General features: G+C 33.1%; 1 protein-coding gene across 3 annotated transcripts in view; it reads left to right on the top strand.

Annotated features, from left to right (window-relative positions):
- The window catches only part of blot (solute carrier family member bloated tubules), a 228,339-nt gene that overhangs the window by 65,525 nt on the left and 141,241 nt on the right, over positions 1–21,573 (top strand). For all 3 annotated transcript variants that reach the window (XM_075303413.1, XM_075303415.1, XM_075303414.1), the window contains exon 2: positions 10,881–11,864. In XM_075303413.1, coding sequence (XP_075159528.1) covers positions 11,031–11,864 — 834 coding nt within the window. In that variant the 5' untranslated portion in view covers positions 10,881–11,030. The remainder of the gene's footprint in view (positions 1–10,880; positions 11,865–21,573) is intronic.

The raw sequence follows: 21,573 nt of genomic DNA, 5'->3' as shown, positions 1-21,573 counted from the left end.
AAAATATCTGCTACCTTTCCCCTTCCTTTTGCCGTATAAAACTCCCGTCCCGGAAGCTGCTTGTAGTCGGCTTTGACGTAGGTTTCGTCGTCCATTACCACGCAGTCAAACTTCGTCAGCATCGTCGGGGATCGCGCTTTGGCCATCGTATTTTGTTTATCATCGCGATTTGGAGTCACTACCTTCCGGTCGATAGTCCGGCTCGTTTTTTGGCTCGATGCTCGGTTGTAGACGATACACCCAGCTTATTTGCGGCATCTCGGAGAGAGAGGTTAGGGTTTCGCTTGAAACTACCGGCAACTCTCTTTGTCGTCTCAGCGGCTTCCGGTTTTCGATTTCCCCCCGATACAGACTTCCTGGCTGTCGACAAACGTTCCCCAAACACTTTAATTACATTTGTAACGGTTGATTTGGCAACTTTTAGCGATTTTGCCAGCTTTGCGTGCGAGTAGCTCGGATTTTCGCGATGCGCGAGCAAAATTTTGATACGCTGCTCTTCTTGCTTGGACGGCATTTTGACAACTGAAGAGTGAATTCCAAAATCAAAATAGGAGCAACATTCTACACACACACACCTTCAAAATGAGGGTTGTTCAGGTTTTTTTAAATGCAAAATTGAAAGAAATACGTCAAGTTTATATTGACCAAATTTTGACCGTATCACCCTTTAGTATCTAATTACCATGCAAAAATTCGTCCACATCGGTCCATAGTTATATTTAGCCCCCATATAAACCGATCTCCAGGTTTGACCTCCGGAGCCTCTTGGAAGACCAAAATTCATTTGATTAAGTTGAAATTTGGTACGTGGTGTTAATATATGGCCTCAAACACCCATGCAAAAATTGGTTCATATCAGTCCATAATTATATACAGATTTGACTTCCGGGGCCTTTTCAGGAGCAAAATTCATCCGATCCGGTTGAAATTTGGTACATGGTGTTGGTATATGTTCTTTAACAACCATGTTAAAAGTGGTCCATATCGGTCTATAATTATATATAGCCCCCATATAAACCGATCCCCAGATTTGACTTTCGAATCCTCTAAGAGAAGCAAATTTCATCCGATCAGGCTGAAATTTGATACATTGTATTAGTATATCATCTCTAACAACCATGAAAAAATTGGTCCATATCGGTCCATAATTATATATAGCCCCCATATAAACCGATCCCCAGATTTGACCTTCGAAGCCTCTTAGAGGAGCAAAATTCATCCGATCCTGTTGAAATTTGGTACATGGTGTTGGTATATGTTTTTAACAACCATGCAAAAATTGGTCCATATCGGTCCATAATTATATATGGGGGCTATAAAACCGTTCCCCATATTTGATCTCCGGAGCCTCTTGGAGGAGCAAAATTCATCCGATCCGGTTGAAATTTGGAACGTGGTGTTAGTATATGGTCGCTAATAACCATGTCAAAAGTGAACCATATCGGTCTATAGTTATATATAGCCGATCCCCAATCACACAAAAATTGGTCCATATTGGTTCACAGTCATGGTTGCCACTCCAGCCAAAAATAATGTACCAAAATTTTATTTCTATAGAAAATTTTGTCAAAATTTTATTTCTATAGAAAATTTTGTCAAAATTTTATTCCTATAGAAAATTTTGTCAAATTTTATTTCTATAGAAAATTTTGGCAAAATTTTATTTCTATAGAAAATTTTTGTCAAAATTTTAAATCTATAGAGAATGTTGTCAAAATTTAAATTCTATTGAAAATTTTGTCCAAATTTTACTTCTATAGAAAATGTTGTCAAAATTTTATTTCTATAGAAACTTTTGCCAAAATTTTATTTCTATAGAAAATTGTCAAACTTAATTTAATATATACCACTTAGTTTAATATATACCACGTATGGACTACCTTGCAATTTAGAAGACGGTGTTAGGAAGTTTTAAGATACCTTGCCATTGGCAAGTGTTACCGCAAGCCAAGTAATTCGATTGTGGATGACAGTCTTCAGTAGAAGTTTCTACGCAATCCATGGTGGAGGGTACATAAGCTTCGGCCTGGCTGAACTTACGGCCGTATATACTTGTTTTTTACTAACATTGTGTTCCACCCCAGGGGAGTAGACTGAAATTTTAAGTCTACAATTTTTGGAAGTCTAACAAATTTTGTCCAGGTCGAGTCAGATTTAAATGCATGTATAGGGGAACAGAAATCTTTATATGTGGCTCTACAAAGTGGTGCGGGGTAAAATAGAGTCGGCACCGCCCGACTTTAGACTTTCCTAACTTGTTTTTCTATGCGTGTGTGGATTACTGTTTTAAAGGGTTAAATGCGATCGAAACAATCTTAAAAACTATGTAACAGTTAAGCATAGCATAGCATAGCATAGCATAAAAGAAAAGAATCTAATAATTTTAATACCCCCCTCGTACCTACACTATGAACTCAATTAATCATTAGTTTAATTAATTAACCAAAATGGGATCAAACACTCACTAATGCCTGCTGCAGTAGGCTCCATTGACAAATATTTCATAAAATATGCAAATTTTTTTGAAAATTAATTTTTATACCACGTAAAGTTAGGTTGTTAGAGCATATTCCAAGAAGCTGAAGCTGATTAATGGAATATTTATCACAATAAATACGAAAGTTTATTGGCCTTCAACACATGAGAGTTTTAAATGAATTGGAAGATTGTGAATATAAAGGGTGATTCATTCAATTCTCGCAATGGCATCGCCCCAAGTTAATTTTAAATTAATGTTTATGGTAATCACCTTTGTGTTGAAAGTTATTTTCGTAAGAATTTCCGAGTGCTGAAGATATTGGTGAGTTTTGGAATTGGCAATCTCTAAGTTGGTATTTTACATTATACACCATGGACTGTGGGATGTACTATTTTGATGTGGAGGGGATATATGTAAATTTGAATATTCGATTCAGCGCCACCTATAGGTGGGAAAACGAATTATATACGAATACAAAAAATATTTATGCGATATGAGAAAAACCCATATGATTGGTAAAATCACCGTTTGCTAAAAAATCACACAAAATTTTTTGGAAACGGGAATCTATGAAATGATCTCTGGATGTAGAAAGTCCACATACACATGATCATAATCCATTGACAGAACATTGTAATTTTTGAAAAAATTAACATTTGAGGCTCACTACTATGTTTGAATTTTCTGATTACATAAAAATTTTACTTACGACGCCATAGTAAGATGTTATGCATACGCTCTTCGTTTGGTACTTTCATATTCGAAATAAGCACGTCCAACCATATACATATTTAAACAATTATGTGCTTAAATTTCAAACAAAACAAACAATAATAGAATTATCTTTTGGCGTGGACGGCGTCTAAGAGTAAAGGCACACAACATATTTTCATGGAATGCAATAACCATTTTTGAACTGACAGAATGTACACTGGAAAAGTGCAGTAGACATGGAATCGAAAGTGTTGCACTTTTGGTGATTTTAATTTTTGTTCGGTACCATTATATATAACACTGAAACACATATTGGGCTAATAAAAACTAGATTCTAGGACACTTTAGAATTATTTATTTGTTAAAATTGTCAATTTCCGGCATGGCCTCCAAAGTGTGTAGCGATTCCGGTTCACGGTTTCCACAGTAGGTAGAATTCTACCAAAAATTGTAGATTTTTTTACAAAATTTTCTATAGAAATAAAATTTTGACAAAATTTTTTATAGAAATACAATTTTGACAAAATTTTTTATAGAAATAAAATTTTGACAAAATTTTCTATAGAAATAAAATTTTTACAAAATTTTCTATAGAAATATAATTTTTACAAAATTTTCTATAGAAATAAAATTTTGAAAAAATTTTTTATAGAAATAAAAATTTGACAAAATTTTCTTTAAAAATAAATTTTTTGAGGAAATTTTCTATAGAAATAAAATGTTGAGAAAATTTTTTATAGAAATAAAATTTTGAGAAAATTTTTTATAGAAATAAAATTTTGACAAAATTTTCTGTAGTAATAACATTTTTGACAAAATTTTCTATAGACATAAAATATTGACAAAATTTTCTATAGAAATAAATATTTGACAAAATTTTCTTTAGAAATAAAATTTTGACAAAACTTTCTATAGAAATAAAATTTTGACAAAATTTTCTATAGAAATAAAATTTTTACAAAATTTTCTATAGAAATAAAATTTTTACAAAATTTTCTTAGAAATAAAATTTTTACAAAATTGTCTATAGAAAAAAAATTTTGACAAAGTCTTCTATAGAAATAAAATTTTGAAAAATTTTCTATAGAAATAAAATTTTAGCAAAATTTTCTTCAGAAATAAAATTTTAACAAAATTTTCTTCAGAAATAAAACTTTGAGGAAATTTTCTATAGAAATAAAATTTTGACAAAAGTTTTTATAGAAATAAAATTTTGACAAAATTTTCTATAGTAATAAAATTTTGACAAAATTTTATATAGAAATAAAATTTTGACAAAATTTTCTATAGAAATAACATTTTGACAAAAATGTCTATCGAAATAAAATTTTGACAAAATCTTCCATGGAAATAAAATTTTGACAAAATTTTCTATAGATATAAAATATAGTAATAAAATTTTGACATAATTTCCTTCAGAACTAAAATTTTGAGGAAATTTTCTTAGAAATGAAATGTTATGAACATTTTTTATAGAAAAAAAAATTTTGACAACATTTTCTATAGAAACAAAATTTTGACAAAATTTTCTATAGAAATAAAATTTTTACAAAATCTCCTATAGAAATAAAATTTTGACAAAATTTTCTATGGAAATAAAATTTTGACAAAATTTTTTACAGAAATAAAATTTTGACAAAATTTTTTATAGAAATGAAATTTTGACAAAATATTTATTCTGATAATTGGTTGATAGTTTTGCTGCAAGTAGAGGATGCTGATGAGGAATGTGGTAATTCCGAAACAGCTGTACATCCAACCATCTTGCAGTCTATAGGGCTTTGCCCAAATAAATTTGACAAGCATACTTTTCCTCTGTTGGTTAAGCTACATTGTAGTTTAGACAATGCATGGTTTTAAGCTGAGATCAAAAACAACAATAATAAAGTTTTGACCAAATTTTTTATAGAAATAAAATTTTGATAAAATCTTCTTTAAAAAAGAATTTTGACAAAATTTTCTATAAAGATAAAATTTTGAGAAAATTTGAGAAATTTTTTTATAGAAATAAAATTTTGAGAAATTTTTTTATAGATATAAAATTTTGAGAAATTTTTTATAGAAATAAAATTTTGAGACAATTTTTCATAGAAATAAAATTTTGAGAAACTTTTTTATAGACATAAAATTTTGACAAAATTTTCTATAGACATAAAATTTTGACAAAATTTTCTATATATATTTCCGGCATGGCCTCCAAAGTGTGTAGCGATTCCGGTTCACGGTTTCCACAGTAGGTAGAATTCTACCAAAAATTGTAGATTTTTTTACAAAATTTTCTATAGAAATAAAATTTTGACAAAATTTTTTATAGAAATACAATTTTGACAAAATTTTTTATAGAAATAAAATTTTGACAAAATTTTCTATAGAAATAAAATTTTTACAAAATTTTCTATAGAAATAAAATTTTTACAAAATTTTCTATAGAAATAAAATTTTGAAAAAATTTTTTATAGAAATAAAAATTTGACAAAATTTTCTTTAAAAATAAATTTTTTGAGGAAATTTTCTATAGAAATAAAATGTTGAGAAAATTTTTTATAGAAATAAAATTTTGAGAAAATTTTTTATAGAAATAAAATTTTGACAAAATTTTCTGTAGTAATAAAATTTTTGACAAAATTTTCTATAGACATAAAATATTGACAAAATTTTCTATAGAAATAAATATTTGACAAAATTTTCTTTAGAAATAAAATTTTGACAAAACTTTCTATAGAAATAAAATTTTGATAAAATTTTCTATAGAAATAAAATTTTTACAAAATTTTCTATAGAAATAAAATTTTTACAAAATTTTCTTAGAAATAAAATTTTTACAAAATTTTCTATAGAAATAAAATTTTGACAAAATTGTCTATAGAAAAAAAATTTTGACAAAGTCTTCTATAGAAATAAAATTTTGAAAAATTTTCTATAGAAATAAAATTTTAGCAAAATTTTCTTCAGAAATAAAATTTTAACAAAATTTTCTTCAGAAATAAAACTTTGAGGAAATTTTCTATAGAAATAAAATTTTGACAAAAGTTTTTATAGAAATAAAATTTTGACAAAATTTTCTATAGTAATAAAATTTTGACAAAATTTTATATAGAAATAAAATTTTGACAAAATTTTCTATAGAAATAACATTTTGACAAAAATGTCTATCGAAATAAAGTTTTGACAAAATCTTCCATGGAAATAAAATTTTGACAAAATTTTCTATAGATATAAAATATAGCAATAAAATTTTGACATAATTTTCTTCAGAACTAAAATTTTGAGGAAATTTTCTATAGAAATGAAATGTTATGAACATTTTTTATAGAAAAAAAAAATTTTGACAACATTTTCTATAGAAACAAAATTTTGACAAAATTTTCTATAGAAATAAAATTTTTACAAAATCTCCTATAGAAATAAAATTTTGACAAAATTTTCTATGGAAATAAAATTTTGACAAAATTTTTTACAGAAATAAAATTTTGACAAAATTTTTTATAGAAATGAAATTTTGACAAAATATTTATTCTGATAATTGGTTGATAGTTTTGCTGCAACTAGAGGATGCTGATGAGGAATGTGGTAATTCCGAAACAGCTGTACATCCAACCATCTTGCAGTCTATAGGGCTTTGCCCAAATAAATTTGACAAGCATACTTTTCCTCTGTTGGTTAAGCTACATTGTAGTTTAGACAATGCATGGTTTTAAGCTGAGATCAAAAACAACAATAATAAAGTTTTGACAAAATTTTTTATAGAAATAAAATTTTGATAAAATCCTCTTTAAAAAAGAATTTTGACAAAATTTTCTATAGAGATAAAATTTTGAGAAAATTTGAGAAATTTTTTTATAGAAATAAAATTTTGAGAAATTTTTTTATAGATATAAAATTTTGAGAAATTTTTTATAGAAATAAAATTTTGAGACAATTTTTCATAGAAATAAAATTTTGAGAAACTTTTTTATAGACATAAAATTTTGACAAAATTTTCTATAGACATAAAATTTTGACAAAATTTTCTATAGCAATAAAAATTCAACAAAATTTTCTATAGAAATAAAAATTTGAGAAACTTTTTTATAGAAATAAAATTTTTAGAAATTTTTTTAGACCTAAAATTTTGACAAAATTTTTTATAGACATAAAATTTTGACAAAATTTTCTATAGACATAAAATTTTGGCAAAATTTTCTATAGACATAAAATTTGACAAAATTTTCTATAGGCATAAAATTTTGACAAAATTTTCTATAGACATAAAATTTTGAAAAAATTTTCTATAGAAATAAAATTTTGATCTTCCAACTCTTGAGCATAGAAGGTTTATGCAAAGGAATTGTATTTCTCAGTAAAATTATTGATGGAGATACTTGACCTCGAGAATTTGCTATAATGTTCCAAATCGTATAAGTAGAAACTTTGTACTCTTAAAGACAGAATTTTGTGGACATAACTATGAATTATTTAATCCACTTAATGTTTTGTGTAGAAATTGTAATTCGGTGTATACATTGATTTCTTTAATTGAATCGATTGCTGCCATCAAAGAAACTATACTTAATTTTAACAATAGAGTTTCTGGGGTAAGTTTTGTTGCTTTCTAAATTTTCAGCTGCATTATTATACATTTGATCCTGCTATATTCAGCCGATTGCTGTTTCTACGATCCTAATGTCTGGAATTTTTAAACCTTGTCTGGTTCAATGGGGTCCCTACTGACTCATATGTTTATATATTTTGAACCTTATCGGAGCCCTTATTGACTTACCAGGGATCTTACTGAACCGACATCTCGAACACCTAACTTTGGAGTCCCTACAGGCTCGCTGTGGTCCTTACTGACATATAGGGTCCCTTCTGGTCCATGACCCCCTAGACCATTCTTGCCCATTTAGAGTGTAAAATTATATTTGATTGAATAGCTCAAAGTTATATTTTGTACACTGGTAGAAAAAGTTTGGTTAACACGATTAATTCCTACGTTGTATGTATGATAAAAATTTGTCAAAATTAAATAGAAACAAGTAAGGAAAGTCTAAAGTCGGGCGGGGCCGACTGTATTATACCTTGCACCACTTTGTAGATCTAAATTTTCGATACCATATCACATCCGTCAAATGTGTTGGGGGCTATATATAAAGGTTTGTCCCAAATACATACATTTAAATATCACTCGATCTGGACCGAATTAGATAGACTTCTACAAAATCTATAGACTCAAAATTTAAGTCGGCTAATGCACTAGGGTGGAACACAATGTTAGTAACAAAATATGGGAAACATTTAAATCTGAAGCAATTTTAAGGAAACTTCGCAAAAGTTTATTTATGATTTATCGCTCGATATAAAGGGTGATTCTTTTGAGGTTAGGATTTTCATGCATTAGTATTTGACAGATCACGTGGGATTTCAGACATGGTGTCAAAGAGAAAGATGCTCAGTATGCTTTGACATTTCATCATGAATAGACTACTAACGAGCAACGCTTGCAAATCATTGAATTTTATTACCAAAATCAGTGGCAGAAAATCCGCTTTTTTATCGACAAATTTTGTTCAGCGATGAGGCTCATTTCTGGTTGAATGGCTACGTAAATAAGCAAAATTGCCGCATTTGGAGTGAAGAGCAACCAGAAGCCGTTCAAGAACTGCCCATGCATCCCGAAAAATGCACTGTTTGGTGTGGTTTGTACGCTGGTGGAATCATTGGACCGTATTTTTTCAAAGATGCTGTTGGACGCAACGTTACGGTGAATGGCGATCGCTATCGTTCGATGCTAACAAACTTTTTGTTGCCAAAAATGGAAGAACTGAACTTGGTTGACATGTGGTTTCAACAAGATGGCGCTACATGCCACACAGCTCGCGATTCTATGGCCATTTTGAGGGAAAACTTCGGAGAACAATTCATCTCAAGAAATGGACCGGTAAGTTGGCCACCAAGATCATGCGATTTGACGCCTTTAGACTATTTTTTGTGGGGCTACGTCAAGTCTAAAGTCTACAGAAATAAGCCAGCAACTATTCCAGCTTTGGAAGACAACATTTCCGAAGAAATTCGGGCTATTCCGGCCGAAATGCTCGAAAAAGTTGCCCAAAATTGGACTTTCCGAATGGACCACCTAAGACGCAGCCGCGGTCAACATTTAAATGAAATTATCTTCAAAAAGTAAATGTCATGGACCAATCTAACGTTTCAAATAAAGAACCGATGAGATTTTGCAAATTTTATGCGTTTTTTTAAAAAAAAAAAGTTATCAAGCTCTTAACAAATCACCCTTTATATGTATTAGAAGTTTAGGAAAATTAGAGTCATTTTTACAACTGTTCGACTAAGCAGTGGCGATTTTACAAGGAAATTGTTGGTATTTTGACCATTTTTGTCGAAATCAGAAAAACATTTATATGGGAGCTATATCTAAATCTGAACCGATTTCAATCAAATTTGGCACGCATAGCTTCAATGCTAATTCTACTCCCTGTGCAAAATTTCAACTAAATCGGAGCAAAAAATTGGCATCTGTGGTCATATGAGTGTAAATCGGGCGAAAGCTATATATGGGAGATATATCCAAATCTGAACCGATTTGGCTGATATTTTGCAAGTTTTTCGAGACCCATAAAATATTCGGATGTACGGAATTTGAGGAAGATCGGTTGATATACACGCCAATTATGACCAGATCGGTGAAAAATATATATGGCAGCTATATCTAAATCTGAACCGATTTTTTCCGAAATAAATAGGGATCGTCTTTGAGCCGAAACAGGACCCTATACCAAATTTTAGGACAATCGGACTAAAACTGCGAGCTGTACTTTGCACACAAAAATACATCAACAGACAGACAGACAGACGGACATCGCTAAATCGACTCAGAATTTAATTCTAAGCCGATCCGTATACTAAAAGGTTAGTCTATGATTACTCCTTCTTGGCGTTACATACAAATGCACAAACTTATTATACCCTGTACCACAGTAGTGGTGAAGGGTATAAATAGCCCACTTCTGACTGAAGTAATATTAAATTGTTTAATTCATCAATAAATATTATTTTCTACTGTATTTAAATTATATTTAAAAGATCTTAACAAAAAATAATGCAATAATACGTTAGGTTTCATTAATATAACGAAAAACGAAAACTTAAAATGTTCGTTTTATGATCGACTTCATTGTATTAAAGATCAGTTTCATTCTTATTATGAAAAATTTCATTATATTAACGAAAAGTAATCGTCGAAGCCCGTTCGGTAATACTACGAAGATTTTTTCTACCAGTGTAAAGTTCCGACTGCTACAATACATTTTTTCCGTTGCACTTGTCTATTGGAATACTCCCTTAGGGTTATATTTTATGTATGGGAAATCCAACACAGCTTTATATAATTTTGTTTCCCGTCACCTGGGATGACCACCTTACCAAGGTATTCCATGTGTTCATATTTCAAAGAAGCAATGAATATCGTGACTCCAATCACCAAACTACTTCCGTATTGTCCATGTTTCATGTTTTTTTAATTATTAAAAACATTTTACTTTCTGTTTTTTGCGTAGTATCGCCATTGGCATTATCAAATCGCAATAATTCTGTAAAAGATGAAACACCCAACATTAGCATAAATTCAATAGTTAATCGATGCTGGCTTTCCTCCATGGTCTCATGATTTTATTACTTCTTTCCGTCTTTACAGATACATCTTAAAAGCTAACAGCATCAGCTCGAAAAGACAGCTCCAAGTAAACAACAAAAGCTGTAGCACAACTGTCCCATATACCCATTCACCATAACTTCAACACCTAATGTCTCAATGCTTGAGTACCAAGAGTATTGAGGAGCCACAATGAATCCATCTTTTAAGAATAGAACAAATGATGAAGCACTTGATGAGCATTTGCAACAATTGAAAGCCATAGTGGCCACCAGAAGACACAACAGTAATAATCTTCACTCAACACGGAACACCTTCTCAGATATTGAATCAATGCCTCCACCTCCACCGCCTCCTCCTCCTCTTTCATTGGATACTATGTCATCGTCACAACAGAGTCACCATTCATCTCACAGTCATCCCAACACAGGGGAGCAAATGCGTGTCCGTAGTGATTCTTCGGCAACTAGCATCTATGTGGTGGGTAATACATCCAATATGATGGTGCATGATGCCTATTCAAGCAATCCTCCTACTATGGATCGGAAACAAGAACATCGTTTGTCCTGGATTAATATGAGACGACGGGCGGATGGTTCTGTATCGGGAGCAGATAGTCATAGTAGTAGCAGGCCACCCATAACTCCATCACCACAAACAACCCGTAGTTATATATCGAATATAACCACCACCGAAATGATGGGCTCTACATCCGACGGTCGTAGTGGGGTTGTGAGAGCATTGGGCGATGGCGTTGGAATGGGCAGTGGCCGCACCACTGCCACATCGGGTCAAATGAGTTCAAGTGGTGTTAACACCATCAGTGGTAGTAACAATACCCTCAACGATTTACATTCCGACTATCACAGTCAGGACGTTGGCGGCAGCCGGGATTTTCACAATTTTTCGCGTATACCAACATCACCGATGAAGCACCACAATTATTCTGTCAATGAAAGCTTCAATATGGCAAATGGAAGCACTGCAAAATTGATCAATGCTAACGAAGACGAAACCAACCAACAGGTAAGTAAATTACACCATACCAAACAGTTAACCTATATTTAGACGAAAAAAAAATACTAATTTAAAAACCATGAAGGACACACGCTTCAAAATAAAGCAATGTGATAAGGATGTGAACATCCGAAACAGCAGACTTCTCGATATTTCCCGAGTAAAAATTGGGAATCTAATTTGATATGGTTAGATATTACTGCAAGATATATTTAGATCTGAACAGTTCCGAAAAATGTTATATCTGGTAATTTCTATTATTCGGTTTTAAACGGTTGTGAGCAAAATAAAAATCCGGATCCCAGTTTTTAAACAAATGGAATTTTCGGATAAACCGACTTAAAAAAACCCGTTTGTTTTTGACACCCTAGACACATCTAATCAGATCTAATTTTATAAAATTATATATTATTTTATATAATTTGTTTCTATTGTATCTTTTGAGAACTATGAATAGCAGCTTCCAAAAAAGTAGTTAGTAGTAGTAGTGCAGACTAGGATCATCTCCAATGAATTGTACATCGGCTTGTTATAGGACGGAAGTACTCCATTTTGGATCTTTTGCATTGCATTATGTTAGTAGTTGTGCCTTGGAAGTTCATTAGGATGAAGAAATTAAAAAAAAACAATTTTTTTTCTTCCAATTTCACTTTTTATTTTTATCAGTGTTGTTTGTTACACTTTTATTTTCTTATTATCAAATTTTTACAAATTGGAAAACTTCTTCGCTTCTTGGGTCTGTTGACACCATAACAGAACGCCTTAGCACACTCAGCCACAAACAACAATGAAAACGATGCAACAAAACGTCTATTCAAATGTTTATGAAATGAACCTAATATGACACCACGGCATGACATTCTAACTACTTCCTGAGATGTTCTTTATTATAAATAACTCAATGAACCTGATTAAATTATTTCAGATTTATATTCTACTCAATGTGTCCTAAAATTTGGTACATGCACTCAGAAAATTGACTGTCGTAACTACAAGTAAATTCCATAATATTGAGTAGTTCAAAATTTTACTCACAGTTAATTAAATTTAACTAGTGATGAATAAAATTAACTCAGTGGAAGTAACGGCCATTACCAGCAAAATGGTTAAAAATTCCCAATGAGTTCGTGGTGCAATGGTTAGCATGCCCGCCTTGCATACACAAGGTCGTGGGTTCGATTCCTGCTTCGACCGAACACCAAAACGTTTTTCAGCGGTGGATTATCCCACCTCAGTAATGCTGGTGACATTTCTGAGGGTTTCAAAACTTCTCTAAGTGGTTTCATTGTAATGTGGAACGCCGTTCGGACTCGGCTATAAAAAGGAGGTCCCTTGTCATTGAGCTTAACATGGAATCGGGCAGCACTCTGCGATAAGAGAGAAGTTCACCAATGTGGTATCACAATGGACTGAATAGTCTAAGTGAGCCTGGTACATCGGGCTGCCACCTAACCTACTGAATTTTTACTGTGGAATATTACGAAGTCTAGTTGGACATGAAATTTCCATTTTTAGTATAAATAAAATAACGATGAATGTCAATTCTAACTACCGTTCAGAGAAGCTATTTCTAGACAATAGTTCGTCTCCGAAACATGTGCTCGTGTGGTGTTTCTAAAAATAGACATCCTTGACTGTTTATTTGAAAAAAGAGCATGCCCGGTTCTAAAGATTTTGTCTTTACTTTAAAAATTTTGATATTGATTCCGAGACAAAGAAGCGGAGAATACAAGTAAGGATACTTTTAAGACACAATTCTCTTTTACATTTGGGTTTAGTGTACTTGCATCCAGGAAGCAAATTTTAATTTTCGCTTTTTCAGCTTTTTTTCTTCATATGCTATCAAAGTCCTTTAAAAACGAGTTAACGACAACTTTATTTGTATACCCTCCACCATAGGATGGGGGGTATATTAACTTTGTCATTCCGTTTGTAACACATCGAAATATTGTTCTAAGACCCCATAAAGTATATATATATTCTGGGTCGTGGTCAAATTCTGAGTCGATCTGAGCATGTCCGTCCGTCCGTCTGTTGAAATCACGCTAACTTGCGAACGAAACAAGCTATCGACTTGAAACTTGGCACAAGTAGTTGTTATTGATGTAGGTCGGATGGTATTGCAAATGGGCCATATCGGTCCACTTTTACGTATAGCCCCCATATAAACGGACCCCCAAATTTGGCTTGCGGAGCCTCTAAGAGAAGCAAATTTCATCCGATCCGGTTGAAATTTGGTACATGGTGTTAGTATATGGTCTCTAATGACCATGCAAAACTTGGTCCACATCGGTCCATAATTATATATAGCCCCCATATAAACGGACCCCCAAATTTGGCTTGCGGATCCTCTAAGAGAAGCAAATTTCATCCGATCCGGCTGAAATTTGGTACATGGTGTTAGTATATGGTCTCTAACAACCATGCAAAACTTGGTCCACATCGGTCCATAATTATATATGGCCCCCATATAAACCGATCCCCCGATTTTGCTTGCGGAGCCTCTAAGAGAAGCAAATTTCTTCCGATCTGGCTGAAATTTGGTACATGGTGTTAGTATATGGTCTCTAATGACCATGCAAAAATTAGTCCACATCGGTCCATAATTATATATAGCCCCCATATAAACCGATCACCAGATTTCACCACCGGAGCCCCTTGGAAGAGCAAAATTCACCCGATCCGGTTGAAATTTGGTACGTGGTATTAGTATATGGTCTCTAACAACCATGCAAAAATTGGTTCATACCGGTCTCAATTATATATAATCCCCATTTAAACCGATCCCTAGATTTGACCTGCGGAGCTATTGGAGGAGCAAAATTCATCCGACCCGGTTGAAATTTGGTAGGTGGTGAAATTTGGTACATTGTGCTAGTATATGGCCGCTCACAACCATGCCATAATTGGTCCATATCGGTCTATAGTTATATATAGCCGATCCCCAAAAATAATCTACCAAAATTTTATTTCTATAGAAAATTTTGTCGAAATTTTATTTCTATAGAAAATTTTGTCAAACTGAATTATTTACGTACGAGTATTTAATCGGCCTTTTTTTGTTTAATATATACCCCGTATGGACTAACTTACAATTGAGGAGACGGTGTTGAGAAGTTTTAAGATACCTTGCCATAGGCAAGTGTTACCGCTAAAGATTATAGATTCAGGAAGATAAGAAATTAGCTACTGAGGAGATCGAACCATTTACCAGATTAGTTTAATACTCGAACCAAACGCGTATACGACAAGTATTGACATAGCATTAAAATGCAAATAAAAAGAAATTAAGTGCACGAAATAAATTTCCAAAAAGGGGAAAATGTATTTTTTTTTTGTTGTTGCCTAAAATTTAACATTGTTTCATTAAGAAAATTAAATTTTTCATTTAAAAAATAAAGACGAAAAACAACTAAAAGATTACAAACACGTATTGAACTAACATGGTAAATGCAACATTTGGTATGACGCAAGCCAATCTCCTATCTTCCTCAAGTTTATAATCTTTGGTTACCGCAACCCAAGTAGTTCGATTGTGGATGACAGACTTTAGTACAAGTTTCTATGCAATCCATGGTGGAGGGTACATAAGATTCGGCCTGGCCGAACTTACGGCCGTATATACTTGTTAAAGTTAACTTTATTTTTTTCTCTGTTAAGCACTTAGCATAGCTCTGTTAACGCTATGTTAATGTTAAGATAACGTTAACATAAATTTAAAAGTTTACTTTATTTCTCGAAATGTTCTGAGTACGTATAACCTCCAAAATGTCAGGCTTTACGATAGAGCTGTCAGTTGGCAGATTACAACACTGGGGATGCCCAATCCCCCCAAATAAACAGCGATATACAATACCCCAGCAAAAAAATTTGGAAGTTCTTCCAAAGGCACAACTTTAAAAGCAATTCCCGAAGATGCACTTCCAATGATGTTCTTTATTTTAACTACCCAGGAAGTTATTTTAATTCAATTTTTTATAACTTGGTTTTTTCATACTTTTATTTTAATTAAATTTTTTATAACTTGGTTTTTTCATACTTTTAATGGGTAATTTTAACTTTTTTTTGTTTCAAATAGATTAAAAAAAGAGTAAGAATTCATAAATGGTACAAATCATTTAAGTTTTGTCGAAAAAAATGCTAAATCCAATGTGAAAAAATTGTGAATTTGTGAAAATATTTGAGGTCAAACGTTTCCGACAAACGTTAGAATCCATTAAAAATTATAACAAATTATAAAAATTATTTATTTGACAAAATATCACAGAATTTTTAAATTTACATCCAAAACATTGAATTTGGATCACACCTAAAGAAGTGATGCAAATTCAGTGTAACTGCAGCAGCATTGAGAATACGTCCGAAGCTTCCAGACTACGGAAGGTGCTAGCATCCACGAGCTCCGCTCCAGGTTTCATTAAAACATCGGAGGGCAATTGGACAACGTTCAGTGAGGAGACGCTGGAGGTACTATTGGACACACATTTTCCCGGAAATCAGACGGTTGAACCATGCACTGGCGGTGTCACAGTGGCTCAGCGGTCGTTTCCTATCGAGGAAATTGTATCAGAATCTAGAATAAAATGGGCGTTAAATAGCTTTGGATCATTCATATCCCCCGGACCTGATAGAATTACTCCGGCGGAGTTAAAAGGGGTGGCTGACAGAATTATCTCCTGGTTGTCGGCGATATATATAGGAAGTATCAACTTAGCATATATTCCACGAAAGTGGAGAGAATCAAAAGTCGTTTTCATACCTAAAGCGGGAAAAGCCTCTCACTCGAATGCGAAGGATTTCCGACCAATCAGCTTATCATCATTCCTACTTAAGACTCTGGAGAGGATGATAGATATTTATCTTAGAACTAGCGTCGATTCAAGTTTGCTCTCGAAACGACAACATGCATACTCGAAAGGCAGGTCTACTGAGACCGCATTACATGAACTAGTCAGCTTTATTGAAAGCTCACTATCTGTCAAAGAATACACAATCGTGGCATTTCTAGACATCGAAGGGGCGTTCAATAACGTCCATCCGAGCTCGATATTAAATGGACTGACAACTCTGAATGTTGATCCAGGTATACTTAAGCTGTTAGACGAACTTCTAAGGAAGAGACGCATTTCAGCCACACTAGGACAAGCAAACATACAAAGGTATGTGAACAGAGGCACTCCTCAAGGAGGAGTTCTATCACATCTTCTTTGGAATGTTGCTATAAACGACCTTCTGGTTTCCCTAGAAAAAGAAAGGATACAAGTGGTGGCATACGCCGATGATGTGTCGCTAGCAGTCAGAGGAAAATTCCCATCAACAGTTAGAGATATTATACAGAGAGCCCTCCGGATGACTGAGAAATGGGCGAAAGATAATGGTTTTGGGGTAAATCCTACAAAGACTGAACTTTAAGCTTAATATTGAAGAAAGGGCGAGGAAAGCAACGGTAGCTTTATACTCGTGCAAAAAGGCAATAGGGAAAAAGTGGGGACTAAAACCAAAAATTGTACATTGGCTATACACGGCAGTGGTTAGACCTATAATGCTATATGGTGTTGTAGTCTGGTGGCCGGCACTTCACCAGCCGACAAGTTTAGACAAAGTTCAGCGTATGGCGTGCTTGTGTATCTCAGGTGCATTCAGCAAGACAGGAACAAACTCCCTTAATGTCATACTGCATCTATTGCCTTTAGACATTTTGGCCAAACAGTCAGCTGCAACAACGGCTGTGCGGTTGCGCGAGCTATCGCTGTGGTCGGAAAAAAGTTACGGTCACAGTTAGGTCCTCAAAATAATGCCAGATGTGCCTAACGTAGTGGATTACACTTTGGCGAGTCCACTTTTCGACAAAAAGTTTGAGACTCTAATTCCCAACAGTGAGGCGTTGTGTACACGGACCCCGGGGAATAAAAGATATATAGATTTCTACACTGATGGCTCCAAATTGGATGGACAAGTGGGTTTCGGAGTATATTCTAAAGATCTGGAACTTCGAATAGCGAAAAGATTACCTGATCACTGTAGTGTTTTTCAGGCTGAAATATTAGCAATAAGAGAAGTGGTGAATTGGCTGAGAAGTAATGCTCCAAGCAATATTGGCATTAATATATACTCAGACAGTCAACCTGCAATAAAATCCTTGGACTCTGTGTTCCTCAACTCGAAAACGGCCATCGACTGCCGCAAATCTCTCAATGATATGGCTGAGCAGCACAATATTCACCTAATATGGGTGCCTGGCCACAGGAACATACCGGGGAACTGCGAAGCAGATGAGCTAGCAAGGCTAGGAATTACCTTACATATTCCAGGGGAACTAGAATCTGTTGGTGTGCCTCTGGCTACCTGCAAGCTCTTACTGCGTGAGAAGGCTGTCATGATGGCAAATGTTCGATGGGAGAATTGTAAGGGTTGTAACGACACCAAGCAAATATGGCCCCATTTAAACTAAAGCCGCACACTATATATGCTAGTGTTCTCGAGACGCCAGATTTCACTCCTGATATCTGCTATAACGGGTCGCTGCCTGATAGGCGATTTTGCAAAAACTATTGGTGCGAAGTATAATGACTATTGTATGAGCTGTCATGATGCGGAGGAAAAGGAATCAATAAAACACCTCTTGTGTGAGTGTCCTGCATTTTGTGTAAGGCGTAAGCAAATTTTAGGGACATATAGCTTCAGATTACTGGCGGACCTGGAAAACGTTAACTTAAGCAGTCTGCTAATGTTTTTGGAACAATCTGGTTGGTTAAACAGAAGAAAATAATCAAGAAGGTTCAACGGTTAAAACTAGAAGTGCCCATATGTAATAGGTACTTTTAGTTAATGTGGTATCACAATGGACTGAATAGTCTAAGTGAGCCTGAATCTTAATCGGGCTGCCACTTTAACCTAACCTAACGGCAGTTGAAATGGAAAACTTCCGTCCTATGACAAGCCCATGTTAAATTCATCGCTTCTGCGTCAATTTTGCACCACTTCCGGATCCAAAAAGAACATTTTCATTACTTTTTTGGCGACGCTTTTTTAGCTGGGACTTTGATTCATTCATTCATCGCATTTTGTTCATCTTTGTTTTCATGATGAACTTCAATTAGTTTATATATTTTGTGAGCAAGGTACTACACAGACAAAAATTTCCGTAGTTAAACTAACGCTAAATTTAACTTATTTTTATTGGAAGAAAACTATTTGCTAGTAGTTAAATTTTATTATTTTTTTTGAAATTTTCTACAGCTTAATGAAATCTTACTTTTTTTAAGTATGTCTCAAAAATTTTATGAACTAAACGTGGGTATAAAGTTCAATGACCGTACAAATAAGTTCAATATGAACTAAAGCAAACGAAGATTTTCGTACGATTCCCAAAAATAGTAAGAATGAACTACTGTATGGTTAAAATGGTCATGATTTGGAGCAAATGATTTGCTTCTTTACTTTTAGTTCATTTGTTCTTCTATGAGAGGTTGTACATTCGTGCACTGCAGTTAAAAAGTACAACATGGCATTAAATTTTCCTGGTTTTAACAATGCTTTGTGGAAATCTCAAAATGTGGAGTAAAATTTAGTTCAATTTTCGTGAAAGGCAGTTCATTCTTCCTATAAAACAGTTCACTTTTTTTTTCGGTGTAAAATGACTCATTTCTTCACATTTCACAATAGACCGATTGCCTATACGAACACTCAAAAAAAAGTGAACTCTCTATTTCACTAAAGCCAATTTAACTTTATTTTAGTTCATGGAATTATTATATATGGAGAAAGTTTCCTTTACTCTAATAATTTTTGCGTTCGTTAGTTAATTGAACTAAAAAACGGGAAATAATTATACACAAATGAAGTAAAAAGTTTTACTAAATTCGTACTTCTCACAAAATAGTTCATTATTTCTTAAAATTTGTAAATTTTACTACAACAGCGTCCATCATGAACTTCGTATGTCACTAAGGACATTCTTGCAATTTTAAACTCCAATTTTTTCTTTCAAACTACAAAATTTTCTTTAACAAGTGAAAAAAATGAATTATGTATAATAAATTTTCTTGAATTTGTCCAAAAAATATTTACTTATTTTTGTGATATTGGCGCGATGTCAGCGTTTGTAATACTGTTTAGTTAAAATTTTCTAAAAATTTCTAAAAATAACTAAATGTTTTCTTCCTGTTGGGTTCACAGTTTTTTCAGTGAAGCTGTAATAAGTAAGCATATTTTCATAATTGGATATAGTTAATATTAACACTTATTACATTACACACAAATTTATGTACAGACTCCAATAGCAAAGCGTGCGGAAAGATGTGAATTCATTATAAATATTTTACTATAAAAAAATTAACCTGGACGTTGACATTTTATTTCATTGGTTAATGTTTGCAACACTTGGCGATAAATGCATGCGGTGAACTGTTTAAACGATGGACAATAAACAAATTGTCATAAAATGCTATTATGCATAATTATCTACATATATAATATGCACATGCACACACATATTCACATATGTTTGTCATGGTATTCAGAAGCTTGGCAATCGCCTAAATTATTCAATTAAAAAAATGGAATATTATTGCCACAAGTATGACAATTTGTATTAAGGTGGATCGAGGTTGGAATAAGTACTTTGTACATAGAAATTTTAATGGAAGATTTGCAATGAATGCGATTTGACATTTAGGGCATATTCTCCAGATTTATATGAGATTTCTATTAGGCTATGGCACTCAGAAGAGTATAAAAATATGACTTGCGTTTTTCTCTGGCGACCATTCATTTCACCGTAACCCCCCTGTTCGCAATTTAGGATAAATATGTTACAAACCATCATAATATCATATTTAAGCAGTATGAGGCTGAAAGTAGTAAAATGCATACCAACTGATTATTTTTCCACTGAAATATGTAAGACAATTCCAATGTTACATTGGGTTAAGCATATACAGAAAAAAATATCACTAAAATTTTTCCAATTAAAATTTTAATTGGGTCAATAAATGTTTTAATTGAAACAAAAGTCAATCACAACAAGTAAGGAAAGTCTAAAGTCGGGCGGGGCCGACTATATTATACCCTGCACCACTTTGTAGATGTAAATTTTCGATACCATATCACATCCGTCAAATGTGTTGGGGGCTATATATAAAGGTTTGTCCCAAATACATACATTTAAATATCACTCGATCTGGACCGAATTAGATAGACTTCTACAAAATCTATAGACTCAAAATTTAAGTCGGCTAATGCACTAGGGTGGAACACAATGTTAGTAACAAAATATGGGAAACATTTAAATCTGAAGCAATTTTAAGGAAACTTCGCAAAAGTTTATTTATGATTTATCGCTCGATATATATGTATTAGAAGTTTAGGAAAATTAGAGTCATTTTTACAACTGTTCGACTAAGCAGTGGCGATTTTACAAGGAAATTGTTGGTATTTTGACCATTTTTGTCGAAATCAGAAAAACATTTATATGGGAGCTATATCTAAATCTGAACCGATTTCAACCAAATTTGGCACGCATAGCTACAATGCTAATTCTACTCCCTGTGCAAAATTTCAACTAAATCGGAGCAAAAAATTGGCCTCTGTGGTCATATGAGTGTAAATCGGGCGAAAGCTATATATGGGAGATATATCCAAATCTGAACCGATTTCATCCAAATTTGGCACGCATTGTTACAATGCTAATTCTACTCCCTGTGCAAAATTTCAACTA

This window comes from Haematobia irritans, chromosome 4 (assembly GCF_050003625.1).
Source record: "Haematobia irritans isolate KBUSLIRL chromosome 4, ASM5000362v1, whole genome shotgun sequence".
NCBI classification, from domain to species: Eukaryota; Metazoa; Arthropoda; class Insecta; order Diptera; family Muscidae; genus Haematobia; species Haematobia irritans.
Note: the sequence above shows the minus strand (reverse complement) of the source record. Positions and strands in the feature narration are given on the sequence as shown.